Source organism: Berghia stephanieae, chromosome 6 (assembly GCF_034508935.2).
Source record: "Berghia stephanieae isolate SIO BIC M18660-M18661 chromosome 6, UCSD_Bste_1.3, whole genome shotgun sequence".
Classification (NCBI taxonomy): domain Eukaryota; kingdom Metazoa; phylum Mollusca; class Gastropoda; order Nudibranchia; family Aeolidiidae; genus Berghia; species Berghia stephanieae.
The window spans coordinates 4,573,453-4,591,054 of record NC_088365.1 but is presented as its reverse complement, the minus strand read 5'-3'; the positions used below and the strand labels follow the sequence as shown (position 1 = coordinate 4,591,054).

General features: G+C 37.5%; 1 protein-coding gene across 1 annotated transcript in view; it reads left to right on the top strand.

The window, feature by feature from the left end:
• The window catches only part of LOC144974370 (uncharacterized), a 147,036-nt gene that overhangs the window by 58,051 nt on the left and 71,383 nt on the right, over positions 1-17,602 (top strand). The window contains exons 6-8 of the mRNA XM_078917196.1: positions 6,828-6,982; positions 7,895-10,669; positions 16,238-16,258. Of these exons, the coding sequence (XP_078773322.1) occupies positions 6,828-6,982; positions 7,895-10,669; positions 16,238-16,258 (2,951 nt within the window). The remainder of the gene's footprint in view (positions 1-6,827; positions 6,983-7,894; positions 10,670-16,237; positions 16,259-17,602) is intronic.

The following is a 17,602-nucleotide window of genomic DNA, read 5'->3' as shown; positions in this document are numbered from 1 at the left end:
ATCCACAACCACATCACCATCCATCCATCCATCCACCACCATCCATCCATCCATCCATCCACCATCCCATCCATCCCATCACCCACACCATCCATCCACCACAACCCATCCATCCATCACCAACCCATCCATCCATCAACCAACCCATCACATCCATCCAACCCAACCCATCCTTCATCCATCCCATCCATCCAACATCCATCCATCCACCAACACCATCCACCCCATCCATCCACCCCCAACCATCCATCCATCCATCCATCCACCAACCCCCTCCATCCATCCACACACCCATCCCATCCAACCACACCCATCCATCCATCCACCAACCCCCATCCATCCATCCATCCACCAACCACTCCACCATCCATCCACCACCAACCCACCATCCATCCATCCAACCAACCCATCCACCCACCATCCACCAACCACCCCATCCAACCCACACCATCCATCCACCACCAACCCACCATCCACATCCACCAAACCCACCATCCATCCATCCACCAACCCACCATCCATCCATCCACCAACCCATCCTCCATCATCCATCCACCAACCCACCATCCATCCACCCACCAACCCATCATCCACCATCTCCACACCACCAACCCACCATCCACCATCCATCCCACAACCCCCATCCATCCATCCCAACCAACCACATCCTCCATCCACACCCACATCCATCCATCTCACCAACCCACCCATCCATCCATTCACCAACCCATCCATCCATACCTCATCCACCACCCCATCATCCACCATCCACCACCAACCCATCCATCCACCCACCACCACCATCAACCCATCCAATCCATCCACCAACCCACCATCATCCATCCACCACCACCCCCCCCCCCCCCCCCCCCCCCCCCCCCCCCCCCCCCCCCCCCCCCCCCCCCCCCCCCCCCCCCCCCCCCCCCCCCCCCCCCCCCCCCCCCCCCCCCCCCCCCCCCCCCCCCCCCCCCCCCCCCCCCCCCCCCCACCAACCCACCATCCATCCATCACAACCACCCATCCACCATCCACCAACCATCCACCATCCATCCATCCACCAACCCACCCATCCATCCATCCCAACCCCCATCCATCCATCCACCAACCCACCTCATCCATCATCCACCACCACCCCATCTCCACAACCATCCATCCATCCATCCACCACCACCCATCCATCCATCCATCCATCCCAACCCATCCATCCATCCACCAACCCAAACCATCCATCCATCCATCCCATCCACCATCCACCACCCATCCATCCATCCACAACCCATCCATCCATCCACCATCCCATCCATCCACAACCACCATCCATCCATCCACCAACCACCACATCCATCACCACCCACCATCCATCCATCCCACCCATCCACCATCCATCCATCCACCAACCATCCATCCATCCATCCACCAACCACCATCCATCCATACCATCCACCAACCCATCCATCCATCCCACCAACCCACCATCCATCACAACCCACCCATCCACCAACCACCATCCATCCAACCCACCATCCACATCCACCAACCCATCCATCCAATCCACCAACCACCATCCATCCACAATCCATCCATACCATCCATCCACCAACCCATCCATCCATCCACCAACCCATCCATCCATCCACCAACCCACCCATCCATCCATCCACCAACCAACCCATCCACCAACCCACCCATCCATCCACCAACCCATCCATCCATCCACCAACCCACCCATCCACCAACCCATCCATCCATCCACCAACCCACCCATCCATCCATCCACCAACCCATCCATCCATCCATCCACCAACCCATCCATCCATCCATCCACCAACCCACCCATCCATCCATCCACCAACCCATCCATCCATCCATCCATCCACCAACCCATCCATCCATCCATCCACCAACCCATCCATCCATCCACCAACCCACCCATCCATCCATCCACCAACCCATCCATCCACCAACCCACCCATCCACCAACCCACCCATCCATCCACCAACCCATCCATCCATCCATCCATCCATCCATCCACCAACCCATCCATCCATCCACCAACCCATCCATCCATCCACCAACCCATCCATCCATCCACCAACCCATCCATCCATCCACCAACCCATCCATCCATCCATCAACCCATCCATCCATCCATCCACCAACCCATCCATCCATCCACCAACCCATCCATCCATCCACCAACCCACCCATCCATCCATCCATCCACCAACCCATCCATCCATCCACCAACCCACCCATCCATCCACCAATCCACCCATTCATTCATTCGTACATTTATTCATTCATTCATTCATTCATTCAATCAAACTATTATCCATTCATTCATTCATTCATACTTTTAAACATTCATATATTCACTTGATTTCTTCATCTGTTTGAACATCTTAAAAAACAAAAAAAAAAATAAAAAAACCCACAAAAACTAGAGCAGTTATATAGCGCAATATCCACTAAATGTGCTCAAAACGCTTTTCAAGGGTCCTTAGCCAACAACAACACTTAAAATGTAAGACGGGACATGACTCCTGTTAGGCGGTATTACAATTTTTTTCAGACAGAGACAACGCTGTTAACGACCAGGTACTCATCTTAAACCTGACTACGGTGAGAGAAAGTGAGTAAAAACCCTTTTCCAAGGACTCAACTAAGCGCTTTCTGATCGGAAGGTTCTGGGTTCGAGCCTCGCTCGGCACATAGTTGAATCCTTGGAAAACGCTCTTTACTCACATTCTCTCACCATACTCAGGTGTAAAATGAGTACATGGCCGTTAACAGCGTTGTCTATGTCGGAAACAATTGTAATATTACCTAACGTCATGTCCCGTATTACATGTTACGTGTTGCTGTTGGTTAGGAACTCTTTGTAAAGCGCTTTGAGCACGTTTAGTGGATATTGCGCTAAAATATATAAAAGCTCAAGATTCAATAAACATAAATAAGGTTAACCCAAGTTAAATGTTCTTGGCTATAAATTCAATATTTCAACATCCAATGAATTCCATTCGACATGAATGAATGAATGAATGAATGAATGAATGAATGAATGAATGAATTTATATAGCGCCGAGATCCACAATGTTCTCAGAGGGGCTTTACAATATGCAAATAAAACAAAACAATAAATCGATAATTTAAGCATTAAATCTATCATATTGGAATAGCATTAATCAATTTGTAATTTAATTACCACGCACTGTGCTACAAGATGACAATTTAGGATATCTATAACATGTAGGCCTAATAGAAATGTTAAACATCAAACGATTTTCTAAAGAGATGTGTTTTAAGTTTCTTTTTAAAGTTTTCAAATGTAACATAACACATAACACTGATTTGAGACTACAGGCTACCCATTTGTTCCATCCCAATTCCATCCCATAATTTGTGGACCCCTCTATCAGTCGTCTATCTATTCACCCTTTGTTCAGTCTTGTTTAATTATCTCAGTATAATTTATCTTAACCTTATTCCTTTCATCATTCTTTCTGTCTTTCGTTCGTTAATTAATTAATTAATTAATTAATTCATCCATTCATTCATTCATTGATTGATTCATTCATTCATTCGTTCATTCATTCATTCATCCATTCTTGTAGTAGTAGTTTTCAATAGATTGGGAATTAGTTTGTATTTATTTGTATCTGGTAATCTATTAGTAATGAATAGATAATATGAGGACTGTTATAATAATAATAATAATAATAATAATAATAATAATAATAATAATAATAATAATAATAATAATAATAATAATAATAATAATAATAATAATAATAATAATAATAATAATAATAATAATAATAATAATAGTAATAATAGTAATAATAATAATAATAATAATAATAATAGTAATAATAGTAATAATAATGATGATGATAATAATAATAATAATAATAATAAATAATAATAATAATAATAATAATAATAATAATAATAATAATAATAATAATAATAATAATAATAATAATATTAATAATAATAATAATAATAATAATAATAATAATAATAATAATAATAATAATAATAATAATAATAATAATAATAATAATAATAATAATAATAATAATAATAATAACATTTGTGTAGCGCAAAACCGTGATGACCAGGTCATAACAATAATAACAGAATGCATAGTACTCAAATATTATATAAATTTGTGTTCCACTCTGATGTCATGTCGGACTGATAATATAGTTAAAGAAAATGGAGTTCACAGCCAAATAATTGACCTAAATTGGGTATTTTAAGATTTTATAAGTCGAAAAATAAAACTCATCCAATAGTCGATCTTGCCTTAGACTAGTGAAAAAAAAAAACATCAAAAGAAAATTGGCCCGAGAAATCATCCTTCAAACATGGATGATTACAATGACCTTCACCTTGTCAAAACCTCTCAAATTGGAAGTCTCCAAAAGTCCCAGGTTTGAGAGTTTTGGACAAGAGGGTAAATTTAATCTATAATTATTTGAAGGGACGAGTTTTCTGGCCAAAAAATTTTTATTGTTTTTTTTTTCTTTTCAGAGTACATCATAATAATGAAATTTCATAAATTAAGGTTAAAATTCTATTTTAAGAATTAGGTTGATCCTTCTTTATATCACCGTTTTGAGACGGTTGGTTACTTTTCCAATCACTGGGCTGTATAATATAGTGTGCAAAAAAGGGGGAAAAGTCAAAGAAAAAAAAAAAGAAAACAAATTACAATGTTTGTTTCGCGCAATTTGTTAAAAGCCAATTTATTGACTTTCGCCTTATTTTAGTAATATCTGCTCATCACGCTTTTCTTTGACTTTCGCTTTGCATGGCTGCGTCTAGACATATCTTTCAATTATTTTAAGTTATTTTGGTATTTCTTAACATAACATAACATATTGTATAGGGCGAAATAGGATAAAATCCCTTGAATGCCCCTCGTATTAATAGTAATACCAGAAATCTATTGATTGAAAGATTACAATAATGATACACTTTGTGTTTTTTTTTTGGATTTCAAATATTAAAATAAAACATTACCTTCTTATTATTATTGTGATTTTATATAAAACGAGATAATTCTTGATTTTTATTAATAAAACAATTATTAAAACAAAACATTACCTTCTTATTATTTTGATTTTATGTCTAGAACGAGATAATTCTTGATTTTCATCAATAGTGACTGTGACAAGAATTATCCAAAAGATTTTTAAAATACCAAAGACAGTCGGAGTCAAGTCCGTGTAGCTAATGTTATTGCAAATATTAAAAAGTTAAAAATTATTTACAATTTTGAATGTATCTTTCTAATAATTGAACTTATATTTTCTCGAAAACACCACGGTAAAAAATAACACAACAAAAAAAAAAAAAAAGAAAAAGAAGGAAAAATAAACTAACTAAGACGTGAGCTGAGCAATATGTCCTCACGTGCAAAACATGCACACCATAAGATGTGTACCTCTACAAAGAAACTTAACATAATTACACACAGCCGAATAACTACATTCGCACAACTCCAATATATTACAATACATGTTACAATATTAAGCACTCAACTCTCGTCTAGACTAGAGAAAGACCTCTCGAGGTCGGTCCCAGGTTTGAGTTTTTGCCAAGATGAGGGTCATTGAAATCGATCGATTTTTGAGGGACGAGATATCTGGCCAAAATTTAAAATATGGGTTATTATTATTATTATTTTTATTATTATTATTATTATTATTATTATTATTATTATTATTATTATTATTATTATTATTATTATTATTATTATTATTATTGTTATTATTATTATCATTATTATTATTATTATTATTATTATTATTATTATCATTATTATTATTATTATTATTATTATTATTATTATTATTAGTCTATTTCATTCGCTTTAGTTGATTTTTAATTCTTTGAATCATCGTTGCCTTAAATGTTTTGCATGGCTTTGTATGTATCGATATTCCTCTGAAGTCCCGATTTTCACGATCGGAGGATCAAAGCTCTGAAATCTACCTATGAGCTTTGCGCACCATTTTTTATTTAATTTTGCACGGATCAGACCTCTAAAGCTCCGTATGTAGACTTCAGACTTGATCCGTCCAAAATTGATTAAAACATGTACATGGTACGCCAAACTCGTATCTAGACTTGAGAATTTTGATTCGCCGATATTGAGAACCGGGACTTCAGAGCTTTGATCCGTCGATCGTCAATATTGCGCTTTGGTGGACTCAAATCAGTCTTTACACATTTATTTATTTATTTGAGCTTTTATATAGCGCAGTATCCACTAAACGTGCTCTAATCGCTTTTTAAAAATTTGTTTATTTATTTATTTTTCTGTCAATTTGGAAAACAATGCAAAATCAATAGCTACATTTTTTTCCATGGAAATTGGGGCACCATTTCGTTCTGATTTTGAATTCCTAGAAAACAGTTTATATTGTACTTAAATTCCTCTATCTACTCTTTGAATAATTGTTTTTACATTTATATAAAAGATAACTTGATATATTATGTGATATTCTACGGCAACTTCGATAGTATTACGTGGAATGAGAGAGGTTATACCACCAAAAATGGTCGAAACTATGACATTTTAAGATTTTTTACTTTAAAAAAAAACAACAACTTTTTCTCATCCCATTGATGACATTTTGTTTTTAGATCTTTTGTGTGTGATGAGTTTAGCTTAAAAATTTAATTCTAAACAACAGATTTACTCCTTTCTATATAACACCGTATTGAGATGTATGGTCAAATGTGTATTCTTTGCTATAAACAATTATTTATCTTATCATGTCCATTTTTCTCTTTATTCTTTTATGAACAGGTCCTGGTGCGACTCTTCCAACGAGCGAATCTGACGATTTCTCAGACATGGCCTCCGACCTTGACTTTGACGAATTGGCGTCGGAGAGAAGCCGGCCAGACGGTGGGTCCAGCACGGATGAAAATGGCGGGAAGGACGGTCTTTCGGCCAGCAGTGTAAGTAGCCACAGTCACGTTAAGCTACAGCATAAGAGACAAAAACACAGGCCGCAGTCTTTAGAACTTGCTCGCGCAGTCAGCCAAACTTCTTCTGATGAAGAAGAAACTGATAAAGTTAAAACTGTAAAAGATGTAAAAGACAAATCAATAATCGTGTCTGAAACTTTTGTAACAGAAAATAAAGGAAGACATTCCAGAGCTACTTCTGAAGTTCATAAAGCCAATGATAAAAAGGGAAATAAAACAGGAACTTCTTATTCTTTGAAAGATTCTGAGAAAAAGGAAACTTCTGCCCATTCATTTTCCAATATAGTGAATACTGCTGGAAAATCAAAATCATTGCATCCGTTATCTACAAGTTCAAATTACAAACATTCGAAGGGTTTTGCACCACCACCACCACCACCACCACCATCATTACCACCACATCAACCATCATCATCGTCATCAAAGCCATTTTCATCTTCGTCTTCATCAGCTCCATGTATAAAACCATCATCTGAGCTAGCCCTACCTCAAACCTCTGCTACTTCTAATGCCACTACCTCCTCCAACGACTATGCGGGCAAAATTGTTAAAAGAAAACAAGGCCCCCCTCCAAAGCTGTGTCTCATAGATCAGCCAGAATCGCATTCATCATTGCAAAAATCTCAGCATTTGACCTTGAACTCAATGAACTCTGACATTGTTGTAGAGGGTCAAGGTCAAGGTCAATGTCAAATCCAAACTGTGAATAGCCCCACGCCCCCGAGAAGCCCTAGTTGGAGAGAAGGTTTGGACAGCCCGCCTTTCTCGCCTCGGCGTCGGGACTCTTATCCCGGTAAACGCCGGGGCTCTCTATCCCCTAAAGATAAAAAGTGTTCCTCATCACATTTCACTTACACCGATATTTCTCCCCCCTCTCGCCAGTTATCTATGGACGAGCTCTATGGGGAGGCAACGACAACGGCAACAGCAGCATCTTGTGGTCTTGGATCATCTTCTGACCGAGGAACATTTCTACAAGGCAGTGGCGGACTTCATCACGGATTTCAAACAGTGCCTCAACAGAAACCATCCCCCGACCACCCCAAAGACTCAATCATTAGCACCATGGGAGAAACGCTGCCATTCGACATGTCCAGAAATAAAAGCTTAGGAAGTTCTTCGAGTTCCTCAGCGTCCTCCCTGTCCTCATCTCAGCAATTTCATGAGATGGACTACCCTACCGGCCCTTTGCCTCACTCGGCGCCGCTTATGGATTTAGCCACATACGCAGCTACAATCGCTAACAGCACAAACAGTCTGACCTCAATGAGTGTATCCCCTACAAACCTACTCCCCAACACCCACGGTGACGCCGTTAGCCCCGACTCTATCGAAAGTGCCGATTCTAGTTCTTCACCCGTGTCTCCTGGTTGCTATGACAACGCAACGCCACCTAGCGAAGAATCGGACGAGCAGGTGGAATTGGCCGATCCGTCATCGAAAACGATTGATTTCCAGGGGTCGAAGCGGCAGAAAGCTAGGCCACCGTCTACAGACTGGTCGCCTGTAATTGACCTTTCGCCAATTCTCGACGTGTCACCTTCCATTGAGGAAGCTGAGCAGATGGACATGTTGGCAAAACAGCTAGAAGAACAACAGCGACGAAGGTCCAGGGATGGAGAGGACACCGACGAAGATGACGAAGAGGTAGCGGGTTACAAAATGTCTCACATGGCCCCGTCATTGACGAATAAAAGACAGAAATCATTAGAACAACCTGATATAAGTGAAATCCCACGTATACCTCCCCCACCATCGTCAAAGCTACTGAAACAAAAATTGTACGAAGTAGAAAACGGCGATAGTAAAGAGGATCATAATGGGAACGAAAATGATAATAAAGATAACTTTATATACAATGGATTATTGCGGCGAGTCGGAAATTCTGAGGATATAAGTCAACTTGACAGTGAGTTCAACATCTCAAAACCCTTGGAAATTACACCCGAGGAAAGAGTGCCGTCTGGATATGACTCCCACGATATTCCAAGTGACATACCATTTTTCTCGTGCACCAGCCAGGCACAAACTCTTCCTCACTCCTCTCCGTGTATTAGTTTTTCAGGAAGTAGTTCCGCGTTTCAACCACCTCCAGGAAAGCAACACGAATTGGAATTAACGCTGGGAAAATCTCCTGCCAAAGACTTAAAAACGCTTATATCTGACGAAATTCACAAAATTGCGGAGGACATGGAGAATATCACCAAACAAGGCGTTGCTGACATTAAGCCTATTCCTCCGCCAAAACCCAAACGAAGACTGCCAGATCCTGATCATTCACACGCCTGCTCAATCCAATCAACCTCTTCTACTGTTTCAACTACCTCACGACCAATTCCCAGTATTCGAACTGAAGAACCTGCAAATTCGTCTTCTAAAGACATATCTTCATTTTCGGGCTCTCCGGGGAGCGAATCTTCAACAAAAGGCGTTCTTCAGCGTCAAGATTCTACTGAAAGGAAAAAAGCCAAAGATATGAAAGCTAAACCTTGCCCGTTGCTGATACAACACATCGAAGCGGAAGAACAATCGGTGTCTCCTCATTATAAAGTAATGCAGTCGCCACCGACACCGGAAATGAAAACAATCAAACGTGAATTTTCAGATAGCACTTCCGTTTCTACAGCTTCTAGTCCTGACCAGGAAAACGTTTACAGCTTCCCTTCGCCAGTAACTCCTCCTGATTCGGATTCCTCCCCACCGAAACCACACTCGCCAAATGATCTTGATGAGGACGAGAAACATCATAGTAAAGTCCATACAATGTATGGAAGGAACATTGACGATCCATCAGCTCACTTTCGGTCTCTCAGTCCTTATGACAATGCTAAGGACCCGTATGGTATAGAGGATGATTTGTATTCGTACAGTTACAACACACACACGGATAACTCAAAATTTAACACCGTTGACAACACTCAAACAACTTATCATTTGGAGCAACAGCATCAGCTGCCACAAGCCCAATCACAACCACAACCTCAACAACCCCAACCACGCACTATGGTCAGACCTCCGATCTCCCCGCGGAAAAGTCTGAAACGACTGGAAGATCAACGAATAAACGGAGGTGTGAGTCCAAATTCTGAGAATTTGCGTGATTCGTCATCAACTGATCTGGATTACAACAGAAAAAATAATATCAATATTCATGAAGATGACGTCGATTCTTCTAACCAATCAAAATGTGCTCTGCTTAAAAATATATCCGGCTATATTCCCGAACAACGCACGGAGATTTTCACGTATCCAGTCATTGGAGATTATAACACCACTGCTTCAGACCCAATCTCAATACCTTCTTCTGTTACTTCAACACAAATGCTATCTTCAACTGTAGCTCCTGTAGCCTCGTCCCATTCATACACAGGTTCTTCTTCCTCTTCTTCATCCACTTCAACTACGTCCTCCGTTACAAGACAATCCTCTTCTTCCTTCTCTTCTTCTTCCTTTTCTTCTTCCTGCGAGGTCTCTGGTCAAGAAAATCTTCAAAATGGAAGCAGTAGTAGCGGTAACCTTGCCCAACACCCAACACAACAAAACAGCTTTGAGAGCAGCCAAGGGCAACCACCAAGAACGAGGCCACCTGTAGCTAAACGAGAAGGTTCGTCGGAAAAACCTGCCAGTGTTCGGGATAAAATCAAAGCTTTTGAGGAGGTAATCCATTGTCTTCGTGTGTAATAATTAAATCGTTGTTACTCCGTTGTTGGTATTCAATTCGTGTTGTTTCTTAACCACTTGCACCAACCATTTCCTTACACGATGTGCTGTAATTTCTCTTCGTATCTCACGTAACTCAGAGTTAAGTGTTGTAACTATAATCCTGTGTTACGAGACGAGTGCTGTGTTGATGATGATAAAGAGACTATAGAAGTTGTTGTCAAATTTTGTCTATATACTTTCTGTTGTAAAACAATGGAACATAATATTCCATGGGCCTAACTTTTCACTGCTGTCCCCTTGAAGTCCATAAGTACATATTTGATTATCATTACCCCAATTTCTCTCTCTCACTCTCTCTCCCCCCCCTCTCTCTCTCTCTCTCTCTCTCTCTCTCTCTCTCTCTATATATATATATATATATATATATATATATTTATCCCTATCTCGTTCTCTCTATAATATCTCTCTATCTCTATCATTTTCTCTTTCTTTGTGTTGTTTCTCCCTTGCATTTTGATTCTCAAATTCAGGATAACAGTCCGTTTTTAACCATCACCAGGTCCCAATAGTGTAAATTTATTTATGATTTGTCCAGCCCTTTAGTAAAGATCAACCTAAAATCGGCACTATTTTTCAGGTCTCCACAAAAATTCCGTATCTACTTCTATCTGCAATATCATATGAACTAACTTTCTCGCCTATTTCATTGCTTGCTTGCGTCACTTCCTACTTATTTATTCTGATTAGCACCACGAAATTAATTCCTGTATTCCCCATTGTTGGTCTTTACCTTTCCATGTCACACGAAGCTTGATCTAAGGTGGGCCACAGTGTTACAATATTATATCATTTGTCTGATTCCCACTGTTAAAAGCTAAATCCTGTTGAGATAGACACCCGTATTCCAACATTGTCTATTTGTCCTTGAGTCACGAAATCAAACGAGAAGGTGGTCGGTATACATTCTTCTGATATTTACTATCCCAAAATAAAAGGAAGTACAATTCCTGTTGAAGTTGAAATTCTCATATGTTTCACGCTTTTCTATGGGTCGTTCGTTATATGATGTCAGAAAATCGAATGGAATTGTGTTATTTATACTTATTGATTCTTCACAATTTCAAGGATATCTCCGATTATTGGTTGGATTCCATTTTTGGTGTTGTTCAAATCTATCAGATACATACATCATCTTATGACATTAAAGTCTTTATTTCTTCAATTTTGCATGTTTAAAAACATCTTTTTCTAGTTTATTCATTCTCCTTGAATGTTCTAAAACTGCTTTTGTCATTAATTACTTGTTAATGTCTAATTGGTTTTGTTCTTACTTTAACATTTCACACTCAGTAATTGTTAAGCATTCATTCTCAGCACTTATTTTATTCTATGTTATCTTTTTACTAACACGACGTAACATTAAAAACGTCATAGATATAACATTTCTCTATTTCCATATACTTTGAATGATTCTGCTTTTTAATTGTCGGTGAGCTCAATTTTCTCTCTGTTTTTTTCCCTCTGATTTTAACCACCTATTTTAACCAGTATCCTATTCTAAACATTTTCTACGTCGTTTACCTTTAAACCATGTGTTGTTACAATACAGTGAATAGTTCTCTCTGCCATATGCCCCCCTCTCTCTCCATCTTATATTATCACTTGTTAACCCTTCTTGTGTCGCTATACTTTGATTTTTTTAAATAGTTTGAATATCTCTTTCTCTCTCTCTCTCTCTCTCTCGCTCGCTCTCTCTCTCTCTTTCTCTCTCTCTCTATCTCTCTTTCTTTCTAACTTTCTTTTCTTTCTCTCTTTCCCTCTCCATCTCTCTCTCTCTCTCCATCTCTCTCTCTCTCTCTCTCAATGTATCTCTCTATCTATCTCTCTTCTTATAATCTTTGAATAGTATGATTACCCATTCCTTGTTTTGATATCGTGCAGATAACTCATAATATCATTTCCTTTTGTCATAGATTGATAACATAGTATGGTTATTTCAACATGACGTATTGGATTTTTCTGCATTTTCTGAAACATTCCCCAGAACATTTTAATCTTTATAAAGTAAATCGGGTGATTTTTCATGAAGTTATGGTCAGATGTATGGGAATGGTATCCAGCAACTTTTCTCAAATTTCATACTTTTTCAAATTGACTAACTGTAAAAAAAAAAATTAGAAGTGAAATTAAGCTTTATATTTCCCGAAGATGTACAAAAAACACGGTTGAGTTAATCATTTATGACAAGAACTCATTTTGGAAAAGAATTGACCGTTTAAAACAATTGCTCCTTACAAAGGATTAAAAGATATTATATATAGAAATAATATGAGTCAAATAAAATACAAACTGGGCAGTCAAGATATTCAATTTGTAATATCCCCCTCCAATCCAATGCTGACAGCCTTCTTGATTTAATCTCCAAACATGTTCAAGTACATAATGGAAAACAATAAATGACTGGTATCAAGCCAGCCTGTCGCAAAAAGTAATTAATTTTGAACATCACTCTAAAACGCCCACGTTTTCCTTTTCTTTTCTTTTTCTTCTTTAATCTAAGTCTTATTTATCGTATAATTTTGGTTCATACGTTTCCATGGCAACCATTTAGACCAGAACTCCGTCGTACTCTGATTTAAAAAAAACACACATTAAAAATTTGGTCAGAAAACTCGTCCTTCAAATATTGATCGATTAAAACGACCCCTCACCTTGTCAATAATAATTCTACCTGGGTTCTGCACAGAATGCGGCAAACACATCTGGTAGACATTTATTTGATCTACATAAATTTGCTGTTATAGCTCATAGATCAGATTATGTTATAAAAGATGTCTTATAACCAAAGATGGTTATTGACCATCACAAAACCACATTTTTCTTAATTTCAATCAGGAGTAAGTTATTAAGTTGTTTTTTTGGGTTTTTTTTTAGTTTTGACATTTTTTCTATCTTTACAAGATGTATGCTTACAATTTTATACCTTATTTCAATGAGGTTGCAGGGTATAAAACACATTACGTCACGTGGAAAAATGGATTTTGTAAAGAATATTTTTTTTCTGAGTTAAACACTTTGTGATTAAAATGAAGATTGGTTTACCAAAACTCGTTAAGTCAATTTTACAACATTTTGAGATGTTTCTCCACTGAGCTCCAAATCTTGCTTATCTATATTTTCCCTGTGACCTTGTATATTTGTCAGTACATGACGTAATCAGTCGGAAGGTGAACATTTTGGATTTGCATTCTTCTGAATTTTCTGAAAGAAAATGTTCCCCAGAACATTTTAATCTTTATAAAGTAAATCGGGTGATTTTTTCACGAAGTTATGGTCAGATGTATGGGAATGGTATCCAGCAACTTTTCTCAAATTTCATACTATTTCAAATTGACTAACTGTAAAAAAAAATTAGAAGTGAAATTAAGCTTTGATATTTCCCGAAGATGTACAAAAAACGGTTGATTTAATCATTATTTTGGATAAAAATTGACCTTTTAACTAAACTTGGAAATATCTCAGTTCAAACCTTTTCACCAATCCAACTGATTATGTCATTCACTGTGTAACATATTTTAAATCAAATGTAATTTCCTTCTCTTAGGCTTTATGTAATTTTCAACACAATTTAATCAGTAGATTTAATCATTATTAATCGTTGTTTTTCTGGGGTTTTTTTATGTTTGTTCTTTCATGCTTCATAAAATATAATCATATCTCGCTCATCCTATATCATTTGCTTCATAATTACTCTTTCAATTTTACACCGCTTAAATTACAACTTCCAGTTGTCTTGTAACCATCAGAGACAGCGATATGTTAAAGACTCGCGAAACTTTTGAAGTGGCAATAGGGTTTTAATAGCAGACGATGCTTATCTGGGTCAGGTCGTGTCAAGTAGGTAAACATCCTTTCACTCGTAATGTTTATATTTTGTAATATTATTGAAATTTGTCACGGGTTTTCGCAGCTTTCTATAGATAGAACGAAGATGACGTCACTCAAGTCTTTGTTATTGTTTTTTGCCATCCGCGTTTTATGAGTAATGCTCACTAAACTGTATTAACCAGACTATAAACGTTCATGGTTACACATAGTTTTGTGTGTTGGTCCGTTATAATTTCGGATGGCAATGTTGTGAACTTCTTAGCCAAGCGCATACTATCTATATACATATATTATGATTTCTTCTCCCTAAATTCTCTCAGACTATAAAGTTTTGTGTATTTGTACGATTGATATAGCAGGAAAAAATGATGTGTATTTTAATTAAACACATTTTATCATCAACGCACAAATACCATGTTTACCGACTTGACATTGAACACCCACATACGGAAGGAGCCCCCAAGTTTCATGTCTCCATATCTTCATTCTAGTCGCAATGGTGTAGAAGATACCAGGAAACAGAAAATATTCTTTGGAAAACACGAGAACATTTTCAGTCCGTCTTGCTTCTCGCGTCAAAATGAAGAAATTTTATTTAGGTGGGCTTTTCATCTGTATCCAATTTGATAATGAATAAAATTTATTAACAAAAATAATAATATTGGTAATAATGACAATAATAATAATAATAATAATAATAATAATAATAATAATAATAATAATAATAATAATAATAATAATAATAATAATAAATAATAATAATGATAAAAATAATAATGATAATAATAATAATGATAAAAATAATAATGATAATAATAATAATAATAATGATAATAATAATAATAATAAAATAATAATAATAAATAATAATAATAATAATAATAATAATAATAATAATAAATAATAATAATAATAATAAGCCTGTTTCTATTTCGCCTTTCGCCCAAGCTCTTAAAAACCAACAGAATCTTCCACAGAATACGAGTACAATAACACTGTAAGACCAAACCAAACAATAATAAATATCACGCATTGTTCGTAAACATAAAATCTATTTTACTCTTTTCTGTGATTTTGCCATTTTACGAGAAAACTGGAAGTTGTATTTTGGTGCGATTTTGATAGCATATGTTATGTGACCCACTGCATCAATCCAGTGTTAATTCGGAGTGAAACGGAATACCAAAATTATGTAAAATTTAAGTTAAAATCATAAGATATTATGTGAAATTTTTGGTTGAGATACGTACGAATATATCTATTATTATTCAAAACTGTTTGCTCTACCCGAACGTGCACATATTTTCAGGTCTGTTAACCGAACACAATTAGTTATTTGGGCCTGTTTTAACATTAACGTCATGTTTTACATCGGTTTGGGGGTGTATGTTTCTATTACAAACTACAGGCCCATAATAACAATTTGGATTATCAGACCTGCACATAAGTACACGTTGCTTTACACACACAAAAAGCACATAAACATAAATTCTAGTTTCATGTTTTTTGGCCATGAATTTAATTTTCAGCCTCAATATAATTAATTTCGATATTATACACCGTTTTGAGGCAGTGGGTAACATATCTTTTCTTTTGCTTACATATTCACCCATATTATTTTATCGTTCGTGTTTCTCTCTTTCTCTCTTTCCTCCATCTCTACTGTGTATCTAGCAACCTAGACCAAGTAAACGGGTAAGTGTGTTGTCTCTGGACATACATTCCTAGAGTGTGTCGTGTTTCATTGGTGCATGATTCAAATCGTGTTCTTTCGTTCATTTTTTTATATAGAGAGGATGCAACTGATGCTCTTCTGTTCAATGGGCATGATCTATGATATTACCTTTCCATGTGCTCGAGGTCATTGGTCACATTGCAAAGTCAGTGTGTTCAAAATGACCCACATAGTGAAAAGTGTTCGCAGACATATCCAACCTTACAATTGGATTCAATAGTCTGATGTCACGTCGCCCAGAAACGGCGGCCATCGGTGTTCTAGACAAAGAAAATATGTACTTTTTATTCTTCATGCTGGCTAGAACTTTTCATATGTCTTGTGATCAGAATGTATAAAAGTCAAAACATGATCAGATTTATAATGTTTTTTTTCCTCTGGATATGCTTTTATGCTCGTCGGAGATATATTTCATAAGGTCGTCCGCCATTATTCCGATAGTTTAGAGCCAGTTACTAAGTTACCATGCGTCATTACGAGGGAATTGTGAATTTTCCATCTAAATTAGTATATTGGTTATATTTTTATTTTATAAAGTATGTATATAATAACGTTTTGAAAAATGATTTCTCAATTATAATTAGTGAGATCTCTTTAATCAAACGATAGATTTCCTCAGTTGATAAGAGAGACGCATGCGCAATGCAATAATGTTGACGTTCTCTCTGTAAGGGCATGTCTTTAAGATTCAATATGTAACCTTTATGCATCAACCGAGAGGAACTGGTTACGCACTTCCTACGAGTTTTAAACCGGAAGAGAGGAAGGAGGAGTGACGATGTCACGACTTCCGCTTCCTTCCTATTACGTCACCATTCACGTCGACGAACACGGAAAGGAAGTGAAGAATGGTTTGAGCTTTATAATGTCATGGTTGCGTAAAACTTGATATAATGTTCAATTTTATCCAAAACTTTATGTCCACAAAAGGTGTGTGTGTGTGTGTGTGTGGGGGGGGGGGGTGCCGATAGCTCAGGTGTTAACTCATTCAACCCTAACACCGACTATATCCGTGGTATACCCCGGGTTACTTTTACCCCATACCTATTTATTACATTTTTCTGAGACAAATTGTAGGTGTAGTATCAAAGTTAATGTTATTAGTTTTTGCATGTTAATGGTAGTTGAATAAAATTATCTATGCACATGCTCATTTTTAATAAATTCTTCCAATTTTGAAAAGTAGTAAAAATCTCTGGATTGAGTGAGTTAATGCACTCGCTTCACACGCAAGGGACAGAGATAGGTCACGAGTGAAGTCGAGATAAGATACTGTCCATTTCAACAACAATGTTGAACTAGGG